At 39.5% G+C, this 15,146-nt stretch overlaps 1 protein-coding gene across 8 annotated transcripts in view; it reads right to left on the bottom strand.

The window, feature by feature from the left end:
• Positions 1 to 5,315: 5,315 nt before the first annotated feature.
• RASGEF1B (RasGEF domain family member 1B) overlaps positions 5,316 to 15,146 on the bottom strand; it is a 120,356-nt gene continuing 110,525 nt past the window's right edge. For all 8 annotated transcript variants that reach the window (XM_090138959.1, XM_090138954.1, XM_090138955.1 and 5 more), the window contains 9 exons: positions 15,003 to 15,077; positions 13,797 to 13,892; positions 13,517 to 13,619; positions 12,750 to 12,829; positions 10,903 to 10,998; positions 9,518 to 9,613; positions 8,213 to 8,336; positions 7,445 to 7,517; positions 5,316 to 6,634 (listed from right to left, as the gene is read on the bottom strand). In XM_090138959.1, coding sequence (XP_089995085.1) covers positions 6,610 to 6,634; positions 7,445 to 7,517; positions 8,213 to 8,336; positions 9,518 to 9,613; positions 10,903 to 10,998; positions 12,750 to 12,829; positions 13,517 to 13,619; positions 13,797 to 13,892; positions 15,003 to 15,077 — 768 coding nt within the window. In that variant the 3' untranslated portion in view covers positions 5,316 to 6,609. The remainder of the gene's footprint in view (positions 6,635 to 7,444; positions 7,518 to 8,212; positions 8,337 to 9,517; positions 9,614 to 10,902; positions 10,999 to 12,749; positions 12,830 to 13,516; positions 13,620 to 13,796; positions 13,893 to 15,002; positions 15,078 to 15,146) is intronic.

Genomic DNA, 15,146 nt, shown 5'->3' with positions numbered 1-15,146 from the left:
CAGAGACAGTGACTACCACCTCCCTGGGCAGTCTGCTCCAAAGCCTCACCGCTCTTTTTGTGAATGTTTCCTATTGTCGAACATGAACTTCCCCTCATTACGTCTCGTCCTATCACCATCTTCCATCTACCAGGTTAAATCACCCCTAACATGGATGGAAAACATGCCACTGCCACATCCGAACACCGGGCTGGAGCTGGAGGTAGTGCTCCTTTTCCCTCTCACTATCCAAAGAAAACAAAATCATCAGTTCTGCATTCCTGCTGGTGGAAACATAGCCCTGGGCATTGAAACGAGAGCTCGACAAGAGAAGCCTGAATATCATCCCTGGCTGAAGGGTGGCTGGGCATGGCAATGAGCTCTTCCAGGTCCTTTTGCATTTCCCCTTTTTCCCCTTGGTTTTCCTTTCATTTTCCCAGCTGCTTTTCTCAAGGCACCTTTCAGTTTTCTGTGCGATGCAGACACCTAGTGGTTGGGATGGTGACAGCAGCTGAAAAATTAGAAAAAGAGGAGAGGAAGAGGGAAAGGAGAGAGAAGAGGGAAGGGACCTTCACAGATCATAGCATCCAAGTGCCAAAAGATAATCCCAGCTAACTAAAAGATAAAGCGGATAATTAAAGGTATTATTAAGACCACAAACAGAAGCTTACATGAGCGTTCTGACAATGCACTCATGTTTTTCTGTAAAAGAATTACAGAGTTATGGAGTTCAAAGAATCTTCAGAGTTACCTCGGTCAGGACATCTCTGTAACATGCTTCTAGAAGTTCTGGATAACCACAATATAGTATTCTCGATGATCTAAAAGTTATCTTTAAAAAATTTGTTAGAGCAGACTCCAAAGTGGAAATAGTTAAGGAATTTGCCAGAAAATGACTATTCTCATAGGATTTACTACAATTTTGGGGGGTTGGAGATTCATGATCCTTGAGGTCCCTTCCAACCCTGGCAATTCTGTGATTCTGCGATTTTCAGTTCCTGCTCAACTTTGAGTTTTCCTCAGCAACCTCCTATGTTTTGTTTTAGTACACGTGACTGTTGTTTTCAAAAGATTTCTGGAAGTAAATTTGATCTTTAATAAAGGAAGCAGTTAACATCGTTGTGGTTACAAGAAGCAAAATATCAAGTCAGCTACTGTGGTATGTGGACAGAGAAGTCCAGAGCCAAGAAGGACAGCTGTTTCTTTAGAAGGCAACTTTCTCAGCACCATGGTAATTAATCAGGATGCATCTCAGCTGCAATTAGTTTCACTGTTAATATCTTACTTAAAGATGTCTGAGGAACCCCTGGAAAGCACCATAAAAAATGCCTTACGGAAGTTCATATGAAACCACTTCAGCAAACAGCTCTGTTCCCTGCTACAGAAATTATTAGCGTCAGTTCCAACCTTTGTAATCAAACACAGTTCTTGGAATTCTCACACATTCTCCTCAGGAGAGGCAAACTGGAGTGCACATTCTCACTGCTGAACAATATTCACTTACTTTGCTTCACATAAAGTTGACAGAAGAGGATGGCTGAGAGGTCCCAGAAAATAAAACTCTCTCCTGCTCCTTAAAAAAAGCTAAATAGAGCCAGAACTATGTGGATCTACCAGGAATTTGTTCCCACATGTAAGGGATGAGTTATCTTTCCTGGTTTCAGCTCTTAAGTTTTTTCTTGATGTTACTCATCTTTTTCGGTAAACTTACCACATAAATGTCACAACAGATCGTTCTGTGTGATTGATTTCAGTTAGTTGCACCTAAATTGTCTGCTTCTTTATTGACAAATTGCTGCTGAGTAATAACTGTGCTGAGAAATGGCCCCAGTGGCATTAAGTAGATCAGTTACTAAACAGGGATAAGAGAGAAAGCCTTTCTGCACAGTTTTGATCATCTGTGTGAGATACGAAGATGATACATAGAACCATATTTCAGAACGAAGTTAGAGAACCTTCACTTCATATGCTGTTGTGCCTATCCTCTTCTCACCCCAAACATTCACAACACAGAATATTTCTATGGAAACAGGATTTTATCAGAGCTGCAGTCAGACCTCACTGGACTTTCACACAGCAATGACACCCTTCTCCCCCCTTCATTACAGCAATGTGCTGCTCTGGGCCAGTGACAGTCCTGTTTTCTTTTGTCCAGCTTCAGAAAAGCCACTTATTCAGTTCTTTCTATCATTGCAGCCTCGTTTGCAGCTGGGAAGAACAGGGCAGACAGTATAAGGCAAAAATGTGACTGTCTCTGGCTACTGTGGAAAAATGAAAGCTATGCCAACTTTAGAAAATACAGGGGCTTCCACTTGGTAATCTCATTTGCCTCAGAAGATGTCTGTGCTGCTCTTAAAATCCAAGTTTCCACTCCAAGTTTCTGACACTTTTCATTCTCTTCATATTTCATTCTTTTTTCCCACTAATGTAATCTGTCCTATCCAGGTTCTCTGAGCAGCAAGATTCTCAGGGATAAGTAAATACAACAGAATCAGGAATAATGATCAGAACTAGAATAAATTCCTACATAATTTATGTCTAGGAAGCCTAGTGTAACCTACATTGTCTCAAATTAGCTCTGCCTGTTTTGAGGCTGCAGTGCCTGCCATGGGACCTAAGCACACATCCTCCTCATCATGCACACATTTTCATTGAGTGTCACATTGTTCCTCATATCTCACACTGCTAAACTGCTGTTTGACAGTGGATGACAGCTCAGTGAAATTATCTAGCTCTCAGTATGGAATTATCTGGATTAGAGACATGCTAGGCAGGAGTGCTTTCAGCACTTCCAAATGCTTGTATAAAAATTGACTGAAAATTCCAAATTATTATTACTATTATCATCTGATTTTTTTTTTAATTGTTGTATTATTGGGTCACTTTTGCTAGAATTTCACATGCTGCTATTATGTCCTTTCAATCAATAGATCACTCTGCTGATTTCAGTGTATGAGCATACGTTCTGCATCAGCAGCACATATATGTCAAGCCACTGTAACTTTGCTTGCATGCATTTTTTTTTCAATACTACTTACACTAATTATCTCAGGAAAGGGATGCTAACCAATCTCCTATCATATCCTCTTTTCTCTTATTCCATGACTTGTTCTTATGTTCTTCCTCTTCTCTTATTTCTCTAACTTGTTTGACAGAAAATGAAAACCAGAGCCAGCTGGGGAGGAGGTGTAAGTAGAGCCTCACTCCCTCTGAAATGACAAACATGCTCCCAGCCGTAATTATTTCTGTCTTTCTACCAACCTCTGCTAAAAGCAGTTCTCCTATACATGCTTTCATTTGCTGTGTTTGAGCCGTTTTCATACTTTCATTCAATTTTGAGAAAGATGGCAGAAATAAAATGTGGGAGATAGCTCAGTTCTGAAAGACACATCCAAGAGAACATCACTGCTCCCTGAGAAACAGTCAGGCCCTGATGCAGCTCCAGTTTTAGCAATTGATAGATCATTTCCTGTAAGTGGAACCAATCTCTTTGTTTGACAACAGTATGTGCTCCTTTGGACTTCCTTGCCCACATCATTCACTGTTCTCAGCCATCTGCCTTCAACTTTCACCCACAGCTCTTTCTGATCATCCCCTGTATGCATTTTCTCTCAGGAAAAAAACAATAATAAAAAGCAGTGAAGCACTCAGCATCTAAATGCTATTGTTATCACCTAAGAATAACATCCCCTTCCAACCTCTGGACTTGATAGAACAGGGGAGAACAGTTCTACCAAAGCAGAAATCTTGCAGGGTATGCATTTGTCCTATAAATAAACATCCTTAAGGGTCACGTGATAGCTGAAATTTTCTATTAGAGACAAGACAAACTTATTCCAGAAGGACTTAACACAGCATGGTAGAATCGTGGCAAAGTGGTCTGTTGGTGCCAACAATGCACTTTCTGGCAAACTCACACTTCACATCTAGCAGTTTGGAGTCTGTAGTGCGTTAAGCAGAAGGTTAGCAACAGTAACATGGTAAATAGGCTGGTTCCCTTGAAAATCTGTATCAGCCATATTTTCAAGCTGAAAAGTAGCTGATGACACAAGACCCAGAGACCATGAGATACAGTGTAGGGTATGGCTTCTTGGTAGAAGTCAGCCATCTGGATCTGGATGATGAGCAAAAGCATTTTCCTCAAAGCACTTCTCAGCAGAAATACCACCAGATGCCCACCAGAGGTCCCACTGCGCACTAATACAGGATTACCACTCTAAGCACCAGGGAGCATTACTCACTACAAAAAGTGTCTTGGAAGACGAACAACAGCTTGCCTACTGCTATTTGACAGAAAATGCTGTCTAGAAAGACTGCACACAACTCCCGTCCTTCCTCCTCCCCCCAGCAAAATCACACGGAGATAGAACTACTTCTTGCTTGCTGTGTTGGAGGTGATGGCTTTAAGCAACATTTGGCATGTTATTGCATACAACTGAAAATTCTTTTTATGATTTTGCCATGGAGCTGAACTTAAGTCAGAGAAATGGGAATTATTTGAGTTACAGGGACAGGCATTGCTCTTGTAGGCACAGTTTGATACCTTGACTCTTCTGAATAGATGATTTAAACAGATCCTTACGAACCCCAGTTTCTGTCTCTTTTTGCACTATGGAAAGAAAGAAATCCAGGTCATTTCTGAGTCATTTGACAGGGCAGACTTTGATTTTTTCTGTCCCTGTTAAGCACTGAGCATCTGTCAGCACTGTCCAGGGATTTTAAGTACTGACTGAACACTCAATCCATACGGTTAATGAATCATTTTAACTTCTCATTTCTGAAAGTTTGCAGCACTGTTTTCTTTAGAAGCTGGATAGCTACACAAAGGTAATTTTCTCTCTCATTTGCTGCAGATATGTGCTATTGCCCGTTTCCAAATCAATGATTCAAGAACATAACAGAATCTTGGGGTGTTCAAAACTGAAGAACAGAACAGAGTCTGCACAGACCCTATCCCAAAGTACAACACACAGAGCCCGTGCAACCCTTTAGGGTTGTAGAGAGAAAGGTTGGATAGCCCTTACCTGATGAAAGCTGGGGCACAAATGCCTGAACTGAAGAAGCAGACTTCAGTCAAAAAGTCAGCCTCTTCTTCCTCCTCCACCCTAACTCACCAAACAGGAGGGCACTTCCATAGCTGGTGCTCATGGAATATGCAGTTTACCAAATATCCAGCACCTTGTACTAGCAGACAGACAGTAGGTAAGGTCACTATGCATTCCTGTTGACGAAGACTACTACAGCACATTCTTAGAGAATTCAGAAGTTAAATACCTGCCTGAAAAGGAAGACAGAATACTAACTTAATCATCAGCCTTACCTGAAAACTCAACAGATACAGTGCAACAAATAGATATCTTTATTCTTTTTCTTAACAACAGTGGTAGGATAATTGCAAATACCTGTTTTGCCAGGTATCTCATTATACTTAGTGATTTCGCATCCAGGGTGATCTACAGCTACAGTTTCTTTTCCTCCCATTGGTTCTTCCTAGCATAAATAGAGTGGCTACGTATTCAGAGCTACTACAAACTTATTAGGTGTGTAACACAGTGAATTACTTCACAGAACAATACCCCATAAAGCAAACAACAAGACTGCTTTGTTCACAGATGTACTTGGGAAGAAGCCTCATTGTTTTTTTTGTTTCATTTTTTTTGCACCTTGCTAACTCCATCAAATTGGATTGTGTTCTCCATTGTTATCCGTCCAAAAAATGCAATTATAAAAATGACTTAAAAACATACTTTCATATTTCAACATAGTTTGTACATCTGTTTCTCAGAGACCATTCTAGAAAAGTCAGCTTGTTCAACCTAATACAAGAAGGTCAAATATGGAAAATTAGAGTAACAAATCTGTATAGTAAAAACAAGAATGTCTGTAGCATGTAGTGGTTAGTTGTAAACAACTGAAAGAAAGAAAAAAACCTCTCTGTAAGTTGTAAAATAGTCCACGCTACATAGCTACTATATTTTTTTTTTAGCAGGTGTTTGTTCTACCACAGTCTTAATTTTTAATACTTAACATATTTTTTAATAACTTATAATGAGTTTGCCTGCCAGCAGCCAACTCAAAAACATAATGGAAAAAGAAAATAGCCACTGTTACAGTGGTGGGGAGAAACTTTCCCCAGCAGCCAATTTGTTGTGTCCAGTCCTTTCCCTTGTTAGCAGTCCTGACCAGAGTTCCTGGCTATCTTCAGCTTATCAGGAAGTCAATGCAGACCTGGGTTTCCACTGTAAGAACAGTGATTTTTTTTTCTCCTCCACAACATCATATCAGCTCTGCAGAGTCCTTGTAGCAGCTTGTTCCAGCATGAAGAAGGGAAAAAATATTCCATCCAGGTGTGGAATGATTTATGGGCGGCATCTGAGCTCTTCAAAGGGTTTCTGTCAGTGCTGTCCTCAATCAATACTGAAGTTGAGAGTGGGCTGTGATTTAATCTCATCTGTCTGGTATGAGTCTGGCCTGTTTGTTCTTGAGTTAACTTGTTTCATCTTTGTTGACAATTTATCTCAACTGACTGCACAGTTTTCATCACTTTGAATGCCACTCGGTGCACAAAAACATAAACTATGCCATGCCCCTCGGTGAGAGCAACAGCAGAAGCAGCAGCCATCCCAAGCACTAGACTCTGCCCAGAAGTGTCGATCTGAAATGAAGAGGGAAACATGAACAAAACAGCCATTAGAACGGTGTAAATCTCCTCAGATAGTTTCAGAGTGCCTCAGATAAGGATCCTGTGAAACTGAGGTTGACGTTATTGCAGATCTACTACCCACAGACTTTTTCTCTGTCTACCTTGCTTCTGTGTGGAATGCACATACTATTTAATTCTATGTCTCTATCTATGCACATGATCAGTTTTCTTTGCTGCCAGGAGTACACTATTAAAAAAAAAAAAAAGCCAATTGACAAAGGAGAAGCTAAAACAGTGCCATAACAGTTCTTGTATCTTTCTGAAATTGGTAAAATGAAAGAGTTGACTCATGTATGTTCAGCCAGCAGTGGAAGGAAGGCCAGTAGTTGATTCAACTTATTTTTCCTAGACTAGACTCTAAATCATTACCTGGTTTTGTGAATACATTTGACTCAGGATGATCTTTGTGATCTCTGAAAAACTAGGTGCAGAAAGGGATACAGTATCTCTAGAAAGGGATGCCTGAAAACCAGATTTCTTTGAAGCTCGGAAAGTACTTTTTCTACACTGAGTAATGTAAGAAACTAAGATACTCAGTTTCTTCTTTTGATTCCCATCCTCTTAAGGGAGAGAAGCTTTGGGAAGGCTACAGATGAAAACTGTGTTCATTTTTCCAAGAGTTCCAGAGCAAAAGGGTGATTTATGCTGATGCTGAGGCCCATCTGTTCAAACACATAGTGTGCCATTTGGTTTTAACTGTTAGATGCCAGCTCCGGATCCTATTCTCTTTATTTATTGATGTGAGTAACCTTTGACACAAACCTCAGAGTTTTCCATCTGTCCTTCTCAATGTGATTCTCAGGACTTTCACTCTCATAGGAAGCCAAGTAAAGTGCTGCAATCACAAGCAAATACAATACGTTAAGTCTACTGGCATTTAAAAATCTGCTTGCCCTGGAAAATAGATGGAAGTTGGAAGTTAAATGAAGCAGGCTTGCATTACCCATCCCTCAGATTAGGGCTACAGAATCCCATCATAAAGTACAACATTGCTTATAATTACATCCAGACAATACTAACAAAAAGTGCACGAGAACAAAGACTGCCCTCAAGGAAAAAAAAAAAAAAAAGAAGGGAAAAAAAAAAAAAAACAACCCCAAAAGCCAGTGTGAACTGAAAAGCATGAGAGGAAGAAAACACTGAAAAGGAAAAATTGAGCCTAGGGCCATGGTGCTTCATAAGAAACCATCCAAGTCCCAGTTTCCTTTCTCAAGCAGCACCCTTTTAAGTGTCCTGAAAGTCCATATAAATAAACTTCAAATGATGTTTACAGAGTCTGTATATCAAATCAAGTATTTTCATTCCATTTCAAAGGAAAGGTCACAGTCAATTTTCACAGACCATGTGCGCTTAAAAAGAAAAATCTTATTTTCTATCTTATTTGTAAGGGAGAAGCATTTTTTAAACTTTCCAGACAGAGATGTTTCAGGTCAAATTCTTTCTTATTGAGAGGAAGAAATGGCCTAACAAGGACAGAGACAAAACAATAGCCTGTGACACTGGATCTGCAGGAATTCCAGGGCTCCTTACCATCATCACTGAAGACTGGGATAGTGAGCAAATACTGCAGAATCTTCCGATCCCTTTCAAATGGACACTCCACTTGCTTCCATGACATAAATTCACTGACTTGTTTTGCCAATTCCCAAAACTTCTGCCAGAGTAGAACAAGAAATGAAGATGTTATATACAGGAGAGTATTATTTACCTGAACATATTTTAAAGAGTGGAGAAATCCCAGTTTCAAGTCCAAGGCTTGGGAGCTAGCTAAATTTTATACCTGACTTAACCGAACAACTCCTGTGTTTCTACTTCAACCTGGAATGACTTCCCAATCCTTAGCTCTGGTTAAATTGTTGCTATTTATGAATATAAATAGCACGTCATAATCTGCACTCAATTTCCTTTCAGATAGCTGACAACTTCTACACCCAACTTCCACATTTGATGATACTCATTGTTCGTCTGTTTCACAGTGAAGTCCTTAGTAATTTTCACATCAAGTCTACACATGCTTCACACTGACATTTGGAAATCCAGATGTTCCATTTCAAGTTAATCAACATGAAACACTCCATTTCTTGCTGCAAATCAATGCCAAAAATAAAAATTCTCCATGTGGTGCACTGATGTCACTCACTGATAAGCTCTTTCAATTAAAGTTTAGCATGCCTCAAGGGTATTTAAACTCTTTGTGAAAAGAGACATTCCAGACCATCAAACCATCTAACTTTAGAACCAGGTTAATTGAGGGCTGACTACAAGAAGTGAAATCGGTGTAATTTTGTGTGAGTGACCCAGGTATCTTTAGAACAGAAAGCACTAGGAAAACAAATAATGGGATAATCCACAGATAAGAAACATGAAAGCAAAGACAAAAGAATTACTGAAATGGACTAAAAACTCCTTCATTGCTCCTATATCACACAGTTCCGTGACTCACACATAAAAATACCACATATGTACCTTGACAAGGATGAACTTGCCTTTTACTTCGGAGTTCTAAAAATGACCAAAAATACTAATTTCTAAGATTATTGGTTGAGCATAAACAAATGTATGAATTGAAATATTCAGATGAATTTGGGCACTAGGCAGAAGTTCTGAGTTTTCTAACTAAAAACCTATGACTATTGAATTGGTTTCTCTGAATATTCAAACTCTACCATAACTGCACTTTCCTGACTACCTCCTGATTCCTGTGAGAAGAAACAGATGTACTCCAATTATATGCTAGAATCCAGTGGAAGCTGAATCATGATCTGCTTTGAGTTTGCTGCTGAAGTGGTTGATGCTATACAAAAACCCCACTCAGTGCCACAGCGGTCTACTTACTTCAAAGTTGACATGACCATTTGGAAGACGATTGGCACAACCCTCATTGAGGAAGTAAATATCTTTGATCAAGAGGCTGAAGAACGGTATCACGATCTAAGGAAAGAACAAAATTACTCTCAGTCCGGTGCTGACTAAAAATATACTGCTCTACAGAGAACATTCAAAAGAAGTCAGGTGGCACAAAAGCTAAGCAAAATATCAAAAAATAAGATCTGCATTATTTCTCTCTCCTTTCACTGAACAAAAATTCTGCATGTGCTACATTTTATAATGCGTAAAGTTCCTCTATGAAGAAAGTTCTCCCTTGGATGGTAAGCTAGTCCATGTAGTGTCCTTTCCAGCTTTGTGCCAAACTGCTTCCATTATCTTGAAGTTTTCTTGGCATGTGGTTCTCTCAAGATCAGAACTGAAGCACTTGTTGGCACTTGATTGTTTGCTCACTGCGGCTATGAAGTGCGCTTAGAAAAACTAAAGTAAATGACTTTTGAACTACAGTTCCCTGAGTTCAAGCAAGTCTTGGCACTGACTGACTGGCTCAAGCACAGAGCACAACTGAACAAATCAAACTATTTGTCTTTGCAGAACATTGTAACATTCTTACATCCTTCGAATGACTGTATTTTAATTTGCACACAAAAATTTGCATAGCTGGACATCCTTGTAGCAACTGGGAATAAAACAAATGTCACCATATCTACCACCAAGCAAGACTTTGCTGCAACATTTCATGATGTGTGAGCTCTTTCTCTGAAGTCTTAAAACTCACCTTACTCAAAAAAAGTAGTTGATGAACAACTGTTTCTATGGGTGGCAGCTAAGAACGGGTGGCTCCTTTTCACAAGAGCTACAACCACAATTCTGGATTCATGTGTGACCAAATCCACTTTACTTCTCAAAAGCTGATTTATTTTGAAGAACAAAGAAACAAAGCCATGCCTGTTAATGCATAATTTGCAGCAAGTCCAGAAATCAGTAAGGGGGGATTTTAACTTGCTGTTTCCCACTAATAACTGCTTCAGCTCACCTTCTAAGTAAGAAACTCTAGAGTTTATTTAATGCTCATCTAACACTGTACAGGAAAGAAACTCCAAGGAATCTAGACTGAAGATCTGTCTATATTTCAGTTTTAGAATGTCTTTCTTTCCTTAGTAGATTTCAAAGCAATTTAAAACTGAAAGATGCCCAGTTGTGTCTCTTTGAAACCACTGGTTATTCTTCCTGTGTCTAGTTTGTCCTCTAGCATTTTCATCAGCACTTCTCCTTATCCTTCGTTCAGCAATTAACAGCACCTCTGAACATCAGAATCCCCGGAGAAAAGCTTACCATGCAACTTAACGAGCTTATTTAATCTCTGTCCATTGTCAAGTCATTTGTGAACATACCTTCTCTCTGTTGCTATGAGCTGTCAAAGACCTTTGGGTGGCTCCACGCAGAGCAGTCCGGTAATTGTAAAAATTGCTAGAAGGGTCCATCTGATGCTACAAAGCATGAAGAAATGTAAATAATGAGCTTCAGAGATCCAGTGTCATCACCACACACAACATCTTTTCACTTGAGCAACTGTTTTAAAAAGAGAGAGCTTTTAAAGTAGAGCCTTTTAAAGAACTGGGGCATCTTTTCATTTGTTCCTTCAAACAGAAGAGAAGCATTATTTTAAAAAAACATTCACTCAGCACAAGAAGAGATCAAATACAAGTTGGCAGCAGGAAAACAAGGGCAGGCATCATAGACCTTTTATTTTCTTCTCCACCAAGAAGTTGGCTCATCTTTAACTCAAAAGCCAAAGTTGTGAACTAATATAACAGTGGGTCTTAGCAGTGACATTCTGCTTTTCCTACTTATGTAGACTTCTCAGAGCTGACTCAGCTGCAATGGCAGAGGAAGATCAGGCAGCTACACCTGGTAGTGGTCAGGATGACTGTACAGATCACAAAACATGTTCTTAAACAGCAGAGCCCAGCCTGCATAATATGTTTGAATGAATAGGACTGTGACAATAAGAGCTGATTAACAGCTTTGTAGTTTTTGTGTCACCCTTCACACAAAAAAGGCCATCTCCCACCCAAGGGTGCAGGAAGCAAGGGTGCTTCCTGTGAAGTTTTAATCCATTGTCAGAGCACAAGTCAAATCTCTTGATACCATAAACACCTCATGTTTGTGTCATGAACATCACACTGCCTCTATATTACTTATAGAGTGAGTTAAACAATTGCTATTTAGATCAAGCTAATTAACCTGTAAATAATCTCCTGAGCATATCACAAATTTGCATATTGCTGCCCCTACACAATCTTTGCCAAAGGTCTCTACTGCCTGAAATTAATTGGCAATCAATCAAGATCAATTTATCTGAATGGACCTGACAGCTAAACTTCATTTTCAGAGAAACTGCGTTAGGTGAATCAATGCCAACCTTCTCTTATATATCTACCTTTCAAGAGGTTATCTATTTTAATCATGGAACTGCCATTTAGAAGGTAGGTTTTGGAAGTAGAAAGACAATTACTTCCATTTACTCTTTTCATGTTGAAAAAGCACAGGCCAGCTGAAAGATTCTTATTACACTCTCTGGAATTTCCATTAATCTTAGAATCATAGAATCGTTAAGGTTGGAAAAGACCTCAGAGACTATCTAATCCTACCACCAATGCTGCCCACTAAACCACATCAACAAGTTTCTTAAACAGCTCCAGTGAAGGTGACTCCAACAGTGCCCTGGGCAGCCTGTTCGTCCCTTTTTGGAGAGTAATTTTTTTCCTAATATTCAACCTGAACCTCCCCTGATGCAACTTGAGGCCATTTGTCCTATCACTAGTTACCCCAGGAAAAGAGGCTGACCCCTACCTCATCACAACCTCCCTTCAGGTAGTTGGTAGAGGGTGATAAGGTCTCTCCTGAGTCTTCTCCAGACTAAATAATTCCAGTTCCCTCAACCACTCTTCATAAGACTTGTGCTCCAGATCCCTCAGCAACTTCACTGCCCTTCTCTGGACACGCTTCAGGGCCTTTCTTGTACTGAGGGGCACAAAACTGAACACAGTTCTCAAGATGCGATCTCACCAGAGCTGAGTACAGCAGGACAGTCATCTTTCTGCTCCTGCTGCCTACACTATTAAGAGCAAATATATACTAAATTGGACTGGTCAAAAAGCAGCCAAACTTTCACTTCAGAGCAGTTGAAATTAGCATGCTAACAACAGCCGTGCGTCCAAGTATTGGTTGAACTTACCTCAAGAATATCAAATTTGGCAGTCTTCACTTTTGCCCATGTTTTCTTTAATCGAGAGACAGGACTCATGTTCATGCCAGCTGGATGTAAGAAAAAATGTTTGAACATTTTAAAATCTTGGAGATTATTTAAGACTGCTAAGTATTTCTAATACAAAGGAGCTATTAACAATAATACATACTTTCAGAAGTCAGACTTGCAATTTTGTTAAAAGTCCAGTGATAAAAGCACATTGGAAACAAAGATCAGCATATTTTGCAGAAAAAAAGCTCTAACAAAATACTATGACATTATTTCATATGGTCTTATTAAACATGAACATGCAGTAAAAAAGCCAAATTCTCTCAACTCTACCTTTTACAAATTTAATGGAAAATTCCATGTATCTGGGAAGCTTTCCCATTTCAACAAATACTCCCAATAGGAAACAGATATAAAGGTGTGAAATTTTCAAACCACTTGGATATTTGAGGTGCTGTAGGAACTATGGAAGAGATCAATATTCTATAATATAGGAATTTCTATTTCAACTTAGCATCAAAGTCTGGTTCAAAAAGTGGAGATCTAAGAGTTACGATGAAAACTTATCGCTGACATACATTAAAAAGTAAACAATTTCTTACAGAGGTAATACTACAATACCATTCAGCAGTTCGCTGCCACTTCCCCTCCCAGCTGCACACTAAGCAGCAGACTTCTGTAGAAAGTATCACACTTCATTTACCCAGATTGAAACAGGGACAACATGCCCGAGGATGCATACTTACAAATAATAGCCATTAAGGAGTTAAAGTTCCCAATGTTGAAACATTCCCGTGCCACATCAATGAAATACTCTATCACTCTTGCTCTGTGCTTCTTTTTCACGGGCTGCAAGAAACGCATGTGCTTGTGATTCTTAGCAGGAAACAGCACTAACGCAGCCCCAAAAGAAACAACACCCATTCCCGTCCCAAGACCACCTAATGCACTATAACATCACCACAGCAAAAAAGATTCCACAGTTCTGATGATTAAACAAAATATTTTAGCAGAAGTAATCCTTACCATACAGATTTCTGTTGCAACCAAGTAACTGAGCCTGTTAAACCATTCCACATATGCTTCCAGGTTACGGCTCTTCTTTCGATCTCCATAGCAGCTCTGCAGAGGAAAAACATCAGTTTTTACTACAATATTTACCCAAGAGGGACCTTTCAGCTTTTTGTCTTGCCATCTCAAGACACTGTAAAGTGATCAGGATTAACTCAATTAGCCAACAACAGAAAAAAAGAGGTAAAGCAGAATTGACAGTATCTGGCTATATATCACTTCTTGAGCTGTATACCCAGTGAGGCATTCAAGGAGCCATGTAGAATGCTCTTAGTCCCACCAGCATGCTTTGAAGAATCAGGATAGACTTAAGCAAACAATGATAAGTAAGTATCTGCTTAATATTAAATTAAATAAAGTAATTTTGAGATACCATCTCACAGAAAAACAAAATATAAACTTGAGTCATAGAATCGTTCAATGGTTTGGGTTGGAAGGAACCTTTAAGATCATCTAGTTCCAACCCCCTACTATAGGCGTGGACACCTCCCTCTAGACCAGGTTGCTCAAAGCCCCATCCAGCCTAGCCTTGAATTCTTCCAGCGAGGGGGCATTCACAGCCTTGCTGGGCAACCTGTTCCAATGAGTCATCCTATTCTGTTGGTCAATTTTAGGCTGGATGGTAATTCTAGTGTTAGCTGACTCCCTTTCGTACAATTTAAGGAGAATAAATAATCTTGATGACAGTACCCAAAGAGATAAAACTAGCAGTTACCTAAAAATACTCATCTTTGTCCTTCATCTTATGCTGACCTAGAGCTCTCCGCCTGCTTTTTTAAATGGCTGCTCTACCTTCAGTTTAGTAAAAGGAAGAGTAGATGTTCAAAGTGAGTAATGTAAAAGCCAAAGTTAAACTCAGCTTTGTGCTGAAAAGTCGCTGAAAGAAAACATTCACAGGATTAAGTTTCCCCTTCGTCCAAATAAAAAAAAAAAAAAACAGCAAATGACTTAGACTAATGCAATTTGTTTGCTGGGTTCTGGAGCAGCTGGAGACGTGTTCCAGGAAGAAGCAGCATTAATGAAACAAAATTGTTAAGATGAATACTAAAGCATTTTTGCTTTAAAGCCTGCTTCTCTTGGTCCTGACTTGCAGTTCACAAGGCATTTCAATTTAGGATGTTAAATGTCACCTTTCAGAGCTGCTCCAGATCTCTAAATTACCTTGTCATTATCCAAAGGATCCTTCTGCACAAACGCCTGGACAAACTCTTCTGGTCCAATATAATTAAGTCTCTCCTAAATAAAGCACACAAGCAATCGAGTCAGATCCTCCGTTAACTTGCATTTCAAAAGGAGAAGGATAAA

The sequence above is a fragment of the Phasianus colchicus genome, chromosome 4, assembly GCF_987193195.1.
Source record: "Phasianus colchicus chromosome 4, bPhaCol1.hap1.1, whole genome shotgun sequence".
In the NCBI taxonomy this organism is placed as follows: Eukaryota; Metazoa; Chordata; class Aves; order Galliformes; family Phasianidae; genus Phasianus; species Phasianus colchicus.
Note: the sequence above shows the minus strand (reverse complement) of the source record. Positions and strands in the feature narration are given on the sequence as shown.